The sequence below is a fragment of the Primulina tabacum genome, chromosome 9 (genome assembly GCF_025594145.1).
Source record: "Primulina tabacum isolate GXHZ01 chromosome 9, ASM2559414v2, whole genome shotgun sequence".
Classification (NCBI taxonomy): Eukaryota; Viridiplantae; Streptophyta; class Magnoliopsida; order Lamiales; family Gesneriaceae; genus Primulina; species Primulina tabacum.
Genome location: NC_134558.1, coordinates 8263426 through 8281726, shown reverse-complemented (window position 1 = coordinate 8281726; position 18301 = coordinate 8263426). Strand labels below are relative to the sequence as shown.

Genomic DNA, 18301 nt, shown 5'->3' with positions numbered 1-18301 from the left:
CCCATTCATCAAGGGATAACAGAATTCTCGTAGTCCTAATTTAACATCATATTCTCCTTAAAAAAAGCCTTATCCCCAAATTCAAGCTATCCTTCGTCCCAATTTCTTTCAAATTCTACGATTTTGCTCCGATGTCAGTCGGTGACGACAAAGAGACACCACATAAGCCTCGTTCGACCATTGTATGTCATGATACTCATGTTTGTGCTTACGAATAATTGCAAATCATTGTTAAAAATTCGTATTATGTTTGTTGCATTGTATAAACTTATTTTCTTTGTTATATTTAGCAACTTGAGTCGATTATTTTACAAAATTGTCTAATATTGAAAATATTCAATTAATTTTCTGTTTTCGTGCAAGTTTTTTCCGATCAAAATTTACGGTCCAAGATTGATTTTATATTATTTTATGCAATTGTGGTATTCATTATCCCTTAATGTTTTATTTTTATGTCCATTCAATCGGGACGATAAACTTCATTTTGTTTTCTAAATTGGCGAGCTTAATTTTTATGCCGATTCAATGTATTTTATATAGTTATATATTTCGTATTTTCTATTATAACACAGTGGAAGATATATATTGTTTTAATTGGACGAAACCCCGATGTTTATGACAGTTGAGAAGAGATACAAATTCAAGTTAAAAAAATTTAACGGTGCTTGCCACCAGTTGTATCAAAGTAGGGACGACGTAGTAGTGGTAATTAACGCGTATGTGGAGAAAAATCTTTCTTACTTAAACTCTATTGACAAGAAGTGTTCGAACTCAACTTCGAAGTTAAATCCACACAGTATCCCTATATTTATCAACTTGTGAGCTGAGTTATGTTACAAAAATGATTAAAAAACATTAATGCATTTATTGTTGTTAAACGAGACTTATGAAATGTCTAATTGTCGTCGCCAACTAATATAAGAGCAAAATCGCTGGCTTCGAGAGATATTGGGACAAAGGGGGATGACCGCATATGGGAATTATGGATTGTTTTTGCAAAAATAGAAATAATAGGGTTGCAAATTAAGGCTTCACAACACACCTAAAGATCAGGTCAGAATTTTGTTACCCCTTAGCGAATGAGTCGATCACAGAGACCTTTATCGGATAAAATAAAAGAATGGAGGCATAAATGACACGTGAAAAGTTGGAGAGACATAGTTAGGGAAAAGTAAAAACTACAGAGATATAATAATATATCAATCACATAGTTTTAAATTGAGATATTTGACGCATATTCAGAGCAGATATGAATTCCGTTACCCTTGAAAATGAGTTGATGCTAGAGACATTTTACAGAAAAAATTAACAAACGAGAGACGCAAATGATACATAAAAAGTTCGAGAAACATAGTCGTGATACTTGGGAAACTACATTGATATAATAATGTATTATGCTTAAATTAACTGATTTATGAGGATCAGTATGGAATTAATATACCAATATATTCCACAATTAAACTCGCGTTCAGTTCATGTCCTTCGACCTTTTATGTATCCATTGCTTAACTCGCACACTTCTCCATTGCATCGTGAGCTTTCTGTGTGCAACATGCCGGGCGGTAGCTCTTCCAAACCACCTCACTCTTCCTTCTCAGCTCAATCCCACCACCGAAAATCCCGCGGGGAATCCTCCTCGTCTACGGCCGCGGCCGCCTCCGCCGACCGCAAATCATCCGCGGCTCCTAAATCGAAACCTTCTCCTAATCCTACCGCCGCCGCCGCCGCCGCCGTCGTCGTCACTACCGCCGCCTCCGCTCCTAGCGGTAAAGATACTAACAGCAAACCTTCAACCCAACAGTCCATTCCCAGGCCGGAAAATCCATCTGCAAGGCCTGATAATCCGAACTCTTTATCAGGGCAAAGACCAGTTTTCCCTTTCAACGAACCACCTCCGCCTCCATCTTATGGATTCCACATGCTCGATCGTAGGAGCATAGTTCTTGCTGATGGCTCTGTACGATCTTACTTCGCTCTGCCCCCTGATTACCAGAACTTTACGCCTATGCCACGATTGGGTTTTCGTCCTCAATTTCGTGGATTTGGGTTTGATAGGCCTCCGTTCCCGATAACGCCTGAATTTCCAGGTTCCAATGCATGGGCTAGGGTTCCAGAGTTTTGGAATCCAGGGCCCGAGAATTCCTTGAAACGTAAGTTCGGCGAAGATGAGAGGGGAGCCACGGATGATGGGTTTGAGCGTCAAAGACTACAGCTTTTGCAGTATGGAAATGCGAATGGTCCAGGACCGAGTTCTGGGTATAATTTTGGGAGAGGTGAGGAGATGAGAGCCTCTAAGAATCCTAGGACTCTCGAGGGGAATGCCAATAAGCTAAAGCATAGCGAGGTTGACCAGAATGCCTTAAAGAAGGCGTTTTTTCATTTCTTAAAGTTGATTTTCGAGACCACAAGTCAGAAAAAGAATTATTTGGGGGATAGGAAACAAGGATCTCTTCGGTGTCTTGCTTGCATCAGGTCTGATGGTGATCTATATTTTAGATTTCAATGTACATTACATTATTCCAGCGTGTTTTTTTGTCATGATGGTGATGTGTGTTGCACAGGCTTTGTTTTGAGTTGAATGTTTGCTAATACCTGTGCTTAGTCTTGATAATTTGCTTAATCCCGGCAACCAATGGGATTCAGGGATAACAGCCATGAACAATTTTTGTTGTAGTAAAGTAACAAATTTTTCTGTAGGAAATATGGGATAATTTTTGGTTTCATTTGCGGCACGTTATCTGAAAATGTGTTTTCAGTATGCAAATATAATATTCATTACCGTTACGGGCACATTCGTTGTGTTCAGACATTCTTATTTGTCCGAACTTTTATAGGAAAATTTAAAACGCTGAAGCAGGTTCTACGGGTTCTTTTATTTGATATACAAGGCCATATAGTTAAATATGGTTAATGTTTTTGGCAACTCATAATTCGGATACTCTGTAAGGTGCCTTGTCATCATAATACAATAAATAAACATGTATATATATGTAATGTATATATTTACTAATATAGATAGTTAAGTGGTAGTTTTCACGAGAAAAAAGTATCTGGGATATAAAATGGTAATTCCATAGTCTCTTGCTTGCTGTAAAATTTAGATATAGATGCATGTGTGGGCATTACCAGGTCGAATGATAATTTTTTCTTACCAATTTTTATCTTTTGTTCTGCCTGCTCCTTTTCCATTCCATGTTTTGTTGTCCCTTCCATAGTTTTTATGCCTGATACACTTTGATTGTCCATTTCTCGCCCAACCCTTTGGAACTTAGTATTTAGGAAACTAGCAGCTTGCCATTTTGTTCCAGCCATTATCTTGTAGATCGTAGTAACATATATATTTTAGGAAATGTATCGGGTTAATTTAGGATAAAGAAAATGATGATACGAGAAACAATATGTTTTCATGTTTTATGTAGAAACTAAGGTTATATCTTTATTGTAGAAACATGTTATATCTTTATTGTAGAAACATGTTGCATCTTTATTACTCTTTTTTTTATTACTTTACATCCAGAGAAAATACAGATTTGCATTTATTTCTAACAAGTAGTTTTGTTAAGAAACCCTACATGTCGATGGAAAGAAAAAAGGAGTCGAGTATCAGTAGAAGTCTCAGCCTTCGCGCCCCCAACACCAACGGGAACGGAAAAATAAACAATAAAGTGAAAATCATGGTAGATAACCCCCCTTTGAAACACTTTGGTAGTGCTCCTGGAGGCGGTTGGGTGTGGTGTAGTTAGGGGACAGGGAAATTATTTTGTAGTTTTGTTAGTGTTAGCATAGCTGATAGTAGGTGATATGATTTTGATGAAGGTCCATGCCTCAACCGGGGTGCAATAATTATGTACTTGGCTTGATTTGGAATGTCCTCAATGCCCGACTATTCTCATTAGCTTTACTAGAGTAAATCAATGAGCAGTCAGCATTGACTTTCGCATATGGTCTGGTTGAAATTGTTCCTCATTCTTGTTATGAAGGGTAAGATCAAGAAGACATTATATTGTGTAGAAACTAAAACAGCTATAATGGGCTATAAGTATTCCCTTGGTTAGCAAATAAAAATGACTAAATAAAGGCTACAAAAATCAGATGTGAGAATAATTCTTGAGCCCCATCCTAACATAAATAAGCGGCTGTAATTGTTTAGAATAAATGAACCGAGTCCATGCCTAATGAAGTTGATCTTGGACGTTAATTTGACTGTTCTATGTTGAATTTCCAAACTTGTCCTTTCCCCCACATTTTGCCTTTCTCGCAATCGTCAATTCCACAATCTTCAATTTATTCTTATTTCCATCCCATTAGGGAATAAAAATGACTAAATAAAGGCTACAAAAATTAGATATAAGAATATTTCTTGAGCCCATCCTAACATAAATAACCGCCTCTAATTGGTCAGCCGTCAGAATAAGTTAACCTAGCCCATGCCTGATGAAGTCGATCTTGGACATTAATTTGACAGTTCTATTTTGAATTCCAAACATATCCTTTTCCACCACATTTTACCTTTCTTGCAATCGTTAATTCCACAATCTTCAATTTAAATTTATTCTTAGTTTCATCCCATTAGTGAATAAAAATCACTAAATATAGGCTACAAAATTTAGATATAAGAATAATTCTTGAGCCCATCCTAACATAATCAAGCACCTCTAATTGGTCAGAATAAGTGGGCCTAGCCCTTGCCTAATGAAGTCGATCTTGGGCATTAATTTGACTGTTCTATTTTAAATTTCCAAACATATCCTTTCCCCCACATTTCACCTTTCTTGCAATTGTCTATTCTACATTCTTCACTTTATTCTTATTTCCATCCCATTAGTGAATAAAAATAACTAAATAATGGCTACACAAATTAGATATTAGAAGAATTCTCGAGCCCCTCCTAACATAATCAAGAGGCTCTATTAATTGGTCAGAATAAGTGAACCATAGTACATGCCTAATGAAGTCGATCTCGGACAATAATTTGACTGTTCTATTTTGAATTTCCAAACATATCCTTTACGCCACATTTTACCTTGCAATAGTCGATTCAACAATCTTCAATTTATTCTTATTTCCATCCCATTAGTGAATATCAAAACACGTGAGCGGCTCTCCTTTAATTTTCTTATTGATCTTGGTTAGGATCACATTAGATGTGAAGTGGTTTTAGCTTTATATTAATTTTCATTTTTTTACTTTTGATGCAGAGCATTGGTTCTATCTGCAATGGTTCTCGTAACAATCATTTTGATCTGTTCTGTTTCTAGTAATCAGTAGCTTTAATAGCTAAAGTACTGGACTGGAACTGTGTTATGTGGATTGTTGATTATTAATTTTCATATATGCGCATAATGCTTGTCATAATAGATCACAGAGTTTTGAGTACATTCACTCTAACATGAATGAAACACAACACAATACGTGTTTTCTTCTTGCCGAATTTTTTTTTTTTGTTTTGTTTTGTTTTGTTTTTTCTTTCTTTTTTGTTGTGTTATTAAGAAGGCTTATGCTGGCTTTTCAGAAGTTAATTTTGTGTGATTTTTGTTGTCCCAGAAGAGGCCCTATTGCTGCTTTTGCAGACAGCAATGATATGGCATATTGGGTGGTTTGAAATTTTATATTAGTTTTGTTGACATCATACTCGTGGAGACCTTGAAACATGTTACGTAGATAGAATTTGTTGTATGTCAAATTTGATAGGCCTACAACTGATGTACTTAAATTATCGAACTTTGGATACATGCATAAGGTAGGGAAGTTTTGCAATAGACTACTCTCTTTACTTGAAAATTTTCCGTCTTATTTTGTTTAACTGCATAATTTTAAAAGATCAAGTCATTATTTAATTTATATGAAGAGTATCTTATGCATAATTCTGAAATTAAGATTGAATAGTTAAATACAAAATATTAGAATAATTGGGAACTGAGAATCTAAAAAGAATACACTATTTGTGATCAAGAAGTCTGTGATGCGGAGACCTTGAAACATGTTATGGGCATGGTATTTGTTGATACGTCATAAACTTAATTTATTGAGCTTTGAATACATACTGCAGAAGGTAGGGTTGTTTTTTGACTACTCTCTCTGCTTCAAAGCATTGTCTTGTATCCCTTATTTTAATTGCATAATTTCAACATATTTAGTCGTCATTTAATGTAGACAAAGATTTCCTTGAATATAATTCCGAAATTAAGATGGAATGGTAAAATACAAATGTAATGGAATTTATGCTGCCAAAACGAAAGCGAATCATCGGGAATTGAAAATGTAAGGAATACCTTGGTGACCAAGAAGTTAAATAAGACAACTACTTTGATAAGAAAAAGAGAGTAAAATTGACGACTGAATTTTTTCTATATGTTTTAAAATGTCATCTGCGCTATTGAGAATTATGTGCTAGCACATGTACTTTGACTTCTGGTGAATGTGCACCTTATGTAAGTATATGAGTTGAATGCAATAATTTACGTTCACATGCTTTTTAATGTCTTTGAGATTCCTGATGGTCTCCTGTGATTTTCGTGAAACATAATTAAAGCATATGGCCCCAGTTCATGCAGTGAGTAAAGACATATTTGAATAGGCTCACAATCAGGTCTGGCTATTTTTTTCTAGGTTCTTTGACTAATTGGCGTTGTACAATATTAAGGTGTGCTTGGATAGGGTTGAAATGCCATATACCCCTGGTTTCAATAATTTGATTGTCGTTGCCTTTTGACGTATCTTTTTGACTTTGCTAAATATATGGAAGGTTTAAGTAGTGGAAATAATGCCACAGCTTCTAGTAATTATGTTGCCTTTGGATGGAATGATTGAAATTTAAGACAATAATTTTATAGTGAATTTCAAATTAAATTATTTTAGATGGATTTGAAATTAATATTTGAATCGATATAAAAGTTTGAAATGGCAAGGGAAGAATTTGAAATTCATCGTATTCAAAACAATCTAAAGCAACTGTAAATATCAAATTTATAGATTTGGTTTCAAATCTTTGAATCCAAAGTATTTTTTATTTTCATGCTGTTTTTATTGTTTGTGCAAGTCTATTAGTACCTAGTCGACTTTGTCCCGAGTTCTAATGTCTTCTGAAAGCTGATTTGTTCACTCACAAGTCAATCCCGTAAATGAAAGACATTTATTTCATCTATTTGATATAGATGATCGAATGACTCTACAATGTAAGTATATCTAAGTTGACATTTCAGAGACGTCTAAATTAGTCAGGGGTCATCCCACTCTGAGAATTAACTTTCTTTATAGTTACCTATCTATCAATATTATTTTAATGTTTTTATTTGATTAGCTGACTGTTGAAACCAATGAAGCCTTCATGATTTGAATTCGCTCAGAAAAGTAGGTATAGCCATATATTATAATCTCATTATTGTGCAAGCTGTCTCCGTGTCTGAGAACTTCAACACGGTTTTGGCGTAAAATACAGGGCTTCAAAAGATTTTCCAGACATGCATAGTCTTATCATGCATGCATACAACTTGGACACTGCTGAATCAATTGTGGATCACCTGGCCTTTCACAAAGCGTTGTGCATTCTTATGGGCTGGAACTATTTAATGCCTCCTGATAACTCGAAAGTCTATCAGAAGTTGTCTTCTGATGATGCTGAGGCAAACCAGGATGATCTAATTATGTGGCCACCTTCAGTGTTAATTCATAATACCATCACTGGAAAAGGTAGAGATGGGCGTTTGGAAGGTTTAGGAAACAAGGCGATGGATAGTATTCTTAGAGGTATCATGCACCATTCTTTTTGATCATTTTCTTATTTACTGCGAGTTGTTCTTTCGGATTGTCTGGCAATCTTAAATGGCTGCACCAGTAAAGCATTTGTGTTTTATAGCATCCACTAGGTTTCTCTGCCCTTCCAGACCATTAATGGGACATCCTATACAGTTTGAAATTTCACGTGTTGTCTGCTTCACCTAATGAATTTGTTGGCTACATTATTTCCTTTTAATACTATGAGTTTTACCCCTCACAACCTACTGTTATTGTTTTAGTGACAGATGACTAGTATGCTGTTGTAATTGTTATATTATTTTGTGTGTATTTATTATCTGTTTATCAGGCAACAGCGTTTGTTTGCATAGAATAGATTTTTGCAGTTGGGGCCAGATCTATCTTAAGTTTCTCCAGGATAATTTGTCAGAGTTTTTAATGGAGAATGCAGTATCAATTTTTTATGTTATAGTGTTATACCATTTGACCTGATCGAGTTATAGATGCCCTCTGTAGTATAACAGCTCCTAAAATGTGTGATTCTTTATCACTGCAAGAGGGTGTGTGACTAATTTTCACAGGATCCTACTTTAATAGTACCCTTATTCATTGTCCATGAGAACCATAATCTGCTGAAATCTGAACTAACTTGAGTTTTACAGTTCTTCATACTTGGGCTGTTGATCAATTTTCGTAACTGAAAAAAAACATCCATCAAGTGAAAAGTTACACTTTTAGTGACTTTAACCTTTTCCTTTCTTTCTCTCTTCTCGCGCGACTCACTTTCTTCTTCACGGAAGTGCATTCTCGTTGGAGGGCGTCTGTATCCAGTTTAGTGGTTTCAGGCCACCGGAATTCTTTTGTTGCTTTCCTCGATGCTAACCATCGTCCTTTTCATCGGCACGGATATGAACGCACGGACCAGTACGAGAGCACCTTCTGTCCTTAGGAATGCTGCGAGGGATGAAGTCATTAATATTGAACATAAAGTGTTTACTCTGAGATTGGGTAATGGGGGATTCTCTATATGGTGGTCTGAAAAAACTAGAAACGCGACTTATTTGCTGGATTTAGACTGAGCCAGACCAAGAAGAGGCAAGCTGGCTCAGTCTAAGATTCAAGGATTTCATCAACAATCCTTATTCGGGCTCGGAATTCTTTCGTTTTAGGGGCAGGATAGCGGTCTTCACTATACCTCGATTCTCAAACAAGCGTGGACGGTTCTTAGAGGTTGCCAAGTTCAGTTTGCGAGGTAGAAAACAGATAACAATTGTTCCCAGCGGTTATAATTCAGGGGGGTGGAAAATATCTCGAATACCTTGGTAAAGCTACTGTCAGGGAATTCTCAGAGGAAACTGTATCAATCTACCATTGAATACGGGTCAACAAAGACAAGATTTAATACAATAATCCGGGATGACAACAATATTGAGGAGTAGTGAGGGCAGTGGTAGGACGACGATGGGTAGGAAGTGGAATGAAGCACTCATTGTTACTAGAGGTAGGGTGAACAGTTCGTGGGATCAGATTCAAACCGGTCTTGCCAAATACACAAACATGAAAGTTGAATTATTTCCGTTCCAAGCTAACAAAGGGGTATGGTGGCCCTTTGACTCTTCCGAATTTTCATATTATCTAAAGTTGAAGAGAGGTGTCTTTGACAATGGGGTGACTTTTGACTTTTGAGGCCTGGAGACCGGATATCAATACAGCTGATACGGTGGATAAATGCTGCAACAGCTGGGTTAGGATCCTTGCATTACCATGGAATCTATGGTCGACAGAAACTTTAAAAATCATCGGGGATCAGTGCAGGGGTTTGATCTACATAAGCGCGGATGCATTACTGCTTAGAGACTTAGGGGCAACAAAGATTAAGGTGAAAGGTACGGAAGGAGGGTTTGTTCGCACTAGGATGCAAATTCCGTTGAGGGGGGAGACCATAGAGATTCGAATTCAGGTAGACTCCTTCGATCTTACAGCTCACGAGCAATACAGATGGCAATCATACGCACAGGTGGTGGTTAATAGTAAACGGACCTTGGCGGGGTGGGGTAACTCAATTATGCGCCGGAATCAAATCGAAAATGAAGACCTCAACAGCTGCCATACTGGTGGGAAGATCTAATCAAGGATTATATTGCATCAAGCAACAAGCACGGCAGACGGGAGGCTAGGAGTCGGATCTGGCAATAAAGGGGAGAGGATGGAAGAAGTGCAGTGACTGTGCATTTGAAGAATAAGCAAACAGATCCAGCCGAAAAGTGTGCGATGTCGGCGCCTCTTTCGGCGGGAAAGGCTTTCAAAATATTGAGGAAGATCATTCCAAAGGAAGTCACAAGATTCAGCAGCTTACCCGTTCCATCCATGAATATCAAATTAGCCGAGGAGCAAGATAAGAGGGTGGATAATGAAAGCACCAAGTCACAATTGCCTATATATGGGAAAATATACACTCGAAGACAAAAGAAAAGAAATATTGAGGATAAGGCTGCCAATGACGACGGTGGGATAACAAATTCGGGGCTCTTGAATCATGAAGAAGTTAGCAAGCTGGGGGAATTTGATATGGAAGACAGAGGAGAATGCGTGTTCAACGACTCACAAGATGACTTGCTGGAGGAAGAATTCGAATCATCCGACTCAGATTGTCATGTCTCTGAACAATCTGAAGATTCAGTTCACACCGAAGGAATGCTAGAGGATATTGAGGGGCTGTTTTCATACCGAGCCACTTCAACATGAAGATGAGATACCTTCAGCGGGACATGTATTTTCCGGATTTCACTCATCGATTCTTAACCATTGTTTCAAACCTGATTCCATTTTTCCAGCGTCGTTTTCTGTCATGGGGTTGTCTAGTGGTCTCTTAGGTGGAGGGACAACGATGTTAGATGATAAGTCGAGTTCCGAGGGAGAGATTTCTAAAAGGGCTGCAGTGGCTGACAATTTAGGCACCGAAATTGAGTTTCGGTGAAGGAATTCAGACGTGAATTGTTGGGGAGGGGTTAAGAAATCTACTGGTCTTTTGAGTAGAGAATTACACAGACTGAGATGTGGGGTTAGCTACGAGAGGTTCGACATCGAAGGGTCCTAAGACATTATGAAAATTTGCTCTTGGAACATTAGGGGCGGGGGTGCAGCAAGAAGGAGGGAACTGGTACGAACTCTCATTCGAGAGGAAAAACCGGATATCGTCGTACTTTTAGAAACTAAGCAACAAGTGGTAGACAGATGGTTCGTTGCAAGTTTGTGGAAATCATGATTTGTGGATTGGGTCAGTCTCCCGTCACTAGGGAGATCTGAAGGTATTTTAGTGATGTGGGACCCTAGAGTGGTTGGGGTCGGTGACAATTTGATAGGGGATTTTTCGGTGTCGATTGAAATTCGAGGGAACGAACAAATCAAATGGTGGTTCTCAGCCATCCATGTACTTGTTCAATCAAGACAGAGAGAATTATTTTCGAATGAATTAGCATTCTATTTGCGGAGACAATTGGTGCTTGGGAGGTGACTTTAATGTGGTCAGAAATACGGGAAAAAAGATGAACAACCTTTCCAATACCACATGTATGTCATGTTTCGATAATCTGATTGGGGAATTGGGATTTCATGATCCCCCATTGTTGAACGCGAAGTACACGTGGTCCAACTTTAGGGCCGATCCGATCTGTTGCCGACTAGATAGATATCTCATTTCGAGGGGTTGGATGGACAATTTTCCAACATCCAGACAAACGGTACTGCCCAGAATCACCTCTGACCACTGCCCAGTTTTGCTTGTTACCGTTAAGTTGAGGTGGGGTCCTGCTCCGATCAGATTTGAGAATACTTGGCTGTCCCATCACAAGTTCAAAGATTTGGTTAGGTCATGGTGGAATAATGGGTTCACACGGGGGTGGGAAGGGTATAAGTTTATGACGAAACTCAAAGGAATCAAAGTTGAAGCTTCTAAATGGAACAGAGAGGTTTTCGGAGATGTGGGTGTTAGATACACGGAGGTGGTTAATAGGATTAATCAGTTGGATGAGTTAGAGGTTGGGGGATCTTGGTCTGAAAATCTTCAAAAGGAAAGAAAGGAAGTGAGGTTTGAACTGGAAGTGTTGTCATTTAGAAGATTTCAGATGGCAAGTCAAAAAGCAAAAGTGAAATGGATGAGGGAAGGAGATCAGAACTCAAAATTTTTCCATGCATTATTCAATAATCGAAAGAATAGATCAATGATAGATAAAGTGGAGTTGGAAGATGGGTCTGTGGTTACGGAAGAGAAACAGATTGAGGAGAACATTATCAGTTTCTACATACATCTTTACAGGAAATCTGATGGTAAGGGTGGGGTTTCGACGGGTTGGAGTGGATTCCCTTAGATACGAGTGAAGCAGAGGAGTTGGAGAATCCATTTTCTGAGGATGAGATAAAAAACGTGGTGTTCGCTTGCGATGGAAACAAAGCGCCAGGGCCGGATGGATTTACAATGGTCTTCTATCAAAAGTGCTGGGGATACGGTCAAAGCAGATTTAATGAAGGTGTTTGCTGAATATTTTTATGGTGGCATTGTTATGCTATTACAAATGAAACCTAAATTTGCCTAATCCCAAAGAAACAAGAAGCAATTAAGGTTAAAGATTTTAGACCAATCTGTTTGACAACGAGTTTGTATAAGATTTTGGCTAAAGTTTTGGCGAACAGATTAGAGAATGTTTTGGGACATACAATTGCAGAGAGTCGGTGCACATTTATTAAAGGAAGACAAATTTTGGATTGTTGCCTGATTGCGAATGAAATAGTAGAGGAACACCGCCGGAAAAAGGAAACGATGGGTGTTTAAAGTTGATTTGGAAAAGGCATACGACAACGTAGATTGGAGATTTCTGGATTTTGTGATGCAAAATAAAGGGTTTGGGACAAGATGGAGGTCGTGGATCAAGGGGTGTGTTTCGAATGTTTCCTTTTCGATCTTTATCAATGGTAGACCGCGGAGGAAATTTCATCGGGAGAGAGGCATTCGACAAGGGAATCCACTATCCCCTTTCCTCTTTAACTTGGTGATCGATGGATTGGGGCGGTTGGTCGATATGGCCAAGACAGTGAATGAAATAAGAGGATTGGAAGTAGGGAGAGACAAAAATGAAATTTCACATATACAATTCGCAGATGATACATTGTTTTTTGTCCAGTCTGAAAGGCATCTAATGGCCCTGGTGGAAATTCTCAACTCCTTCAGTCTTAAATCGGGATCTGGTTTTGGGATTAAATGTTTTGAAGAGGAAGTTGTTGGTTTGGCATTAGCAATTGGCTGAAAAAGAGAGAATTGGCCATCAAGGATCTCAAGGCTCCTTTGGGAGGCGATCCTAAGACTGTTGACTTTTGGGAACCCGTGGTATCCAAAATGTCCAAGAAATTATCAAGTTGGAAGAAGTCTTTTCTCTCAAGGGGTGGTCGACTTATGTTGATCAAGACAGTGTTAAGTGCGATGCCGACTTATTAAATGTCTCTCTTCAAAGTGCCAATTAGGGTGGCGAAAAGGATGGAAAAATTGATGAGGGATTTCTTGTGGGACGGAGCCGATGGGGAGACGCATTGCCATGTCGTTGGGTGGGATCAAGTTTGTAAACCAAAGGATAGGGGAGGGCTGGGATTGGGAATATTTGCTTGACGAACAAGGCACTTCTTGGGAAATGGTGGTGGAGATGCTCAGTGGAAAAGGAATCATTGTGGAAAAGAGAAATCATGAGAATTTATGGTATACAAGAGAACGGGTGGGACGTGAGGTTGGCTAGGAACGCAACATTTAAAAGCCCCTGGAAATTTATCTCTCGTTTTTACTCGACTTTTCATCATTTGATTAGGGCAGTGTTAAAAGGGGGGAATATCATTCGTTTTTGGGAAGACATTTGGGGGAGGGTATTGTCGTTCAAAGAGCGCTTTCCATCTCTGTTTCACATTTCCACCTCGACTAATAAACTGATCAGTTCTTTTGTAGATGTCACCGATCTTCGAGTCAATTTTAACTTTCATTGGGATGTGCGTTTCAGGAGAACTTTAAATGAGGTAGAATTAGATGAATTCAGTATTCTTTTAGGGGTATTAGACACGGTTAGGTTGGAGCGGGGCATGGATGATTTTAGAGTTTGGATGGGTGACTCTTCCGGGTCTTTTTCTGTTCGGTCTTTCTACGATTCTTTCTTCCCGGTTTCAATTTGCCCTTTATTCCCGTATTAGTGTAATATTTGGAAGATACCGGTCCTGCACAAGGTTCAAGTCTTCTCATGGATAGTGACTTTGGGGAAACTGCCCACTTGCAATTCGTTGCAAAAACAGTGGTCTAGCTGTGCATTATGCCCGCAATGGTGTAGTTTATGCCGGAAACATGAGGAGAATCAGGACCATTTTTTGTTGCATTTTTCTTTCTCGAGTGAAATTTGGACAAAAGTACTACAAGAGCTGGGTTTCGAATGGATCTTTCCAAGAAAAGCCCGGGACTTGTTTCTTATGGAGGCAGTATTCCCCACCGGGAGAAGGAATAAGAGCTTTTGGTATTTGGTAATTCACGGCATTTTTTGGTCGCTATGGTTGGAGAGGAACAATAGAATATCCACAGATTCAGCGGAGTCTTTGGACGACGTATGGGCGAAGATCAAATTCAGGGTTGCGACTTGACCACGAAATTGCCGGAGTTTAACCACTTATTTATTTCTGATTTGGTTAGGGATTGGAAGTTTGTGTGCTGCTGATAATAGTTTAAAACGGTTTTTTTTTTTTTAAAAATCTGTGTATTGTGGATTACTCTCCTTTGTAATCCGACCTACTATTTTAATAAAGTTTAGTTTCATATAAAAAAAAAATAATTCGTAACTGAGCATAATCACTTAAAAGAGCATATCACCTAGGTTCTGTAGCTTTTCATGTGTCATGTTGTTTTTCACATCTACTATCTATATTTACTTTATTATGCAATTTGATGATTAAATTTTCTGCTGGAAAAAGGTTGAAGCTCATGGCATCCATGCAGCGGCTATGCATTCTATATGCCAATAAGAAATTATTTGCCTTATTATTTGGTGGAATTTTCTCTATTTCATTAAGTACGTGACGGATAAAGAGCTCTGTCCTTGTCCGTCCAAGAAGTTATTCTATTTTATTTTTTCAATTAAAGGAAGTTCTAGTATATGCAGGTTATTTAATTAAGATGACTTTGACCTAGGATTTGTTTGAGTTTTCCTCCTCGTCAAATCGATCTCTCCTCTAATTTCCCTAAGCTTGTGTATGAATTTTAATCAGGTGCCTGTGATTGCAGTCTTATTATCAGTATATTAGCCTTTCTGTGTTCATTTTCTCAATCTTGTAGTGGGCTAGTTTTTACATATTTTTAGTAATCATTTATGTCTATTAAAGCGACTGTAAACATTCTCTGATGGTGTTTCATTTTGAAGATGGCTGCTTATCTTTCATGTGTGCAGTCACCTGAGCTTAAACTCTGTTAACTTGTGGATCTTATTTGATTAATTTAAGCTTTTTCTATAACGGAAGGTTCCATGTCCAAAACTCCGTGAAAAAATTCAATTTGTGTATGATCGATTCTCGGCTAGTTGGATTAGTGGATCATCTGATTGGAAGAGATTATGTATAGAATGTGGCTCTCCAAAAACTAATGTTGGAATAGATGAACTTCCCAAAATATTTAGCGATGTCTGATGAGTGGATAACAACGGTGATCAATTGTTTTGCCTATAATTTAGATAGATATTTTGAACTAGGGTGATAGGGCGTTACAGATTTTTGAACCAGACAGGATTAATAGAGGTGGCAACTGTATCTTTGGATGGAGAGAAAAACAACCGCCCTTTTGGCAATTGAAGGTTATGTTTCATGGATTGTCAATATTCTCTGTTATTCTGTCCTCTGGTTAATTTAACTGTAATCTGAGCGATGTTTTGCTTATTGTTGAGAGTGGCATGGGCTGATATTACAGTTAGCTGATCAATCTATATATATATATATATATATTTGGAGGAAATATAGCTACATAATTTTCGACATAACAGTATTGTTCTCTTCTTCTGGAAGTTTATCTCCCATCTCAGCATATTCAATTCATAATGTCTTCATTTGACAATGTATCTTGGAAGATAATAAGATAAAATATCAGGTTCAGATTGTTGGCATGATCTTAAATAAGTAGAAGTTTCATACTTCAACTTGCTACAAATGGTGAAATTGGCCTTGGGATCTTGAATTGTAATTGCTGTCTGTCAAATATTAGTGTACTCATTCCTGCCCTTCCATAAATCTTGTGTTTTAGATCTTGGATTCCCTACGGCCAAGTCAATGTCCATGCATTCAAGAGAAGGTCATCTTGGCATCCATACCGTAAAATTCCCAGGTGATGAATCTGGTTTAAAGGAGGCATTGCGGCTGGCAGAATATTTCGAGAAGCAGAAGCATGGGCGAAAAGCGTGGGCCCATGTTAAACCTTCTGTCACCCTTGGTAAAGATGATGAGAACAATCCAAACCTTGTGAAACCGGACTCCAAGAGCGGAGAAAAAACGAGGGTTTTGTACGGGAATCTAGGTACTGTTGTTGATCTAGACAAGGTCACTTTCGAGATCAAGAAGAAGGTTACAATTGTGAGCAGAAGGGAATTCGAGCGATCCAAATAATATACAATTGTTGCAACCATTTTTACCGAAGAACATGCAATCCTTAAGCTTATGCAATTTGGCTGTGACTTGTGAAGACTACATGATTTATTGATTGGGTTGTCTGCTGGAAACAAGACTTGTTTGTAGACTTGTTTGTAAGAGTACTACATTAACATAACAGCTGTGTCGTCCTGGATCTAAATGATATTTTTCAGTAGCATCTTTCTGATGGCGAAAATATAAATATATCATATATTCTTGGAATGAGTTCATCTCGACTCATTTAACTTTGAATTAGATGTGTGCATTCAAAGTATCAGAAATCTTGTTTAAGTGAGACGTGATTTAAGCTTTGTGGGTGGTGTGGAGGACATGAACTATTTTGTGATTTGTGTTCTCTGTACTATTCAATAGCACAACATCATGAGTTTATTTTGTTTTTAGTTCCTTCAATTCAACCTCAAATTCTAAAACGAAGGAAATTATATTTGCTTGTTCTTTGAATCAATTAAGCATAAGAGTGTATTCATATTTGCCAGTCATGCTATTTCAGAATCTTAGTTTATTAAATATGCATGTGTATTTTTTTTTTGACTTGGGGTGGACCTTTCCCATATTTGAGAGAGGTGATGCCAATTGACTTAGAGGTCAGTGACAATATGCATGTGTATTCTAGTGATGACCAAACTTGATATTATCAGATATAGATATCTGTTAACCTACGCTGTGGTAAAGTTTGTGAGCGTTAAGCAACCTGCCCCGAGCAAAGACTATAAAGGGAATTGGTAAGATATAAAAAGCCTGCAATTGCCCCGTTTGGTTTTAATTAAAAAATAGCTCCACGTGGAAAACATTGATATTCTATCTATAGACGACAACATGGCCGTTGAATATTTCGAAAGAAAACTTACAAACTGTAATTTGTTTCCTACGGCTATGGACAGTTCAGTTAAATAAAGATTTTGAAGGGACGCCGCACACTTGGTCGTTTGACTTGTAGAATCCGTAAGAAAATATGGATGAGAAGGAAATGGGAATAGCAAAAGATGTTACTGAAGTAAGTCTTTACAAGTTAAATGGGTTCTTTTTTTAGTGCAGGGGAGAGGGTGTGGGGATGAGAACTCAAACTCGAGCTTCTACAATTTTTTCACAGGAGTGAGACCAGTGAGCTAGAAGATTTGGGTTGAAACAGATTTTATGGTTAAATTGTGTTTTAGTTGATTGGCTGTACTCCGTTGGTGTACTTGAACAATATTGATGGCTGTGCTGCTCGGATAGCGTCTAAACTGATATACATGAGGCCAGGCTCTAGTGTCTAGAATAGGTATCCGTGTTAACTTCACTTTGAATAATCATCTCCCCCTCCCCCATTCGTAATCTGGAATTTGGCTGTGGTGTGGCGATTTTGAATAAAGCACCAACACTTGCATTTGTGAGTAACATTTTTTGTTGTAGTTAACCTCTTTCTGTTATTTTCCATGAAGAACGTCTTCATAGAGTGTACAAGCAGAAACACTGGTATAGGGCTGGCCTTTGTAGCAGACGTTAAAGTTTATAAGCTTATCATTATAATGCCCGATTCCATAACTTGAGCGGAGAATTGTTCTCGGTGCTTTGGGTGCTGAATTGGTCCACTTGGGTCGTGCTAAGGAATTACTGGGCAGTCTTCAGAAAGATGAAGAAATGCTGGATAGCACACCGAAGTCTTTCATCCTCGTACAAACTGATAACCATGCAAACGCAAAGGTAGTTAAACTGCTAAAACGTGGAGCCAGAAGCGGGCTGGCTAAGCCAGTTGCTCTCATCTTGAATTTTTCTATAGATCGATGTAAAATTTGTCTCTGTTGCTTTAAATTTGCTCGTTGAGATAGTTATGAAGTAAGAATCGTTGTTTTTTTGTTTAAGTATATCTCTGAAGTTGGAT

The 18301-nt window shown here is 38.1% G+C and overlaps 1 protein-coding gene and 1 long non-coding RNA gene across 2 annotated transcripts; both read left to right on the top strand.

Annotated features, from left to right (window-relative positions):
* Window positions 1–1479: 1479 nt before the first annotated feature.
* LOC142504579 (uncharacterized) lies at window positions 1480–16714 on the top strand. Its single transcript, XM_075617445.1, has 3 exons — window positions 1480–2472; window positions 7439–7746; window positions 16037–16714. Exons 1-3 carry the CDS (start codon window positions 1493–1495, stop codon window positions 16393–16395), a joined length of 1647 nt encoding a protein of 548 aa, XP_075473560.1. The 5' UTR covers window positions 1480–1492; the 3' UTR covers window positions 16396–16714.
* LOC142504580 (uncharacterized) lies at window positions 7753–12543 on the top strand. Its single transcript, XR_012804249.1, has 2 exons — window positions 7753–11714; window positions 11849–12543. It is a non-coding gene; the product is annotated as an uncharacterized LOC142504580 (long non-coding RNA).
* Window positions 16715–18301: the final 1587 nt, after the last annotated feature.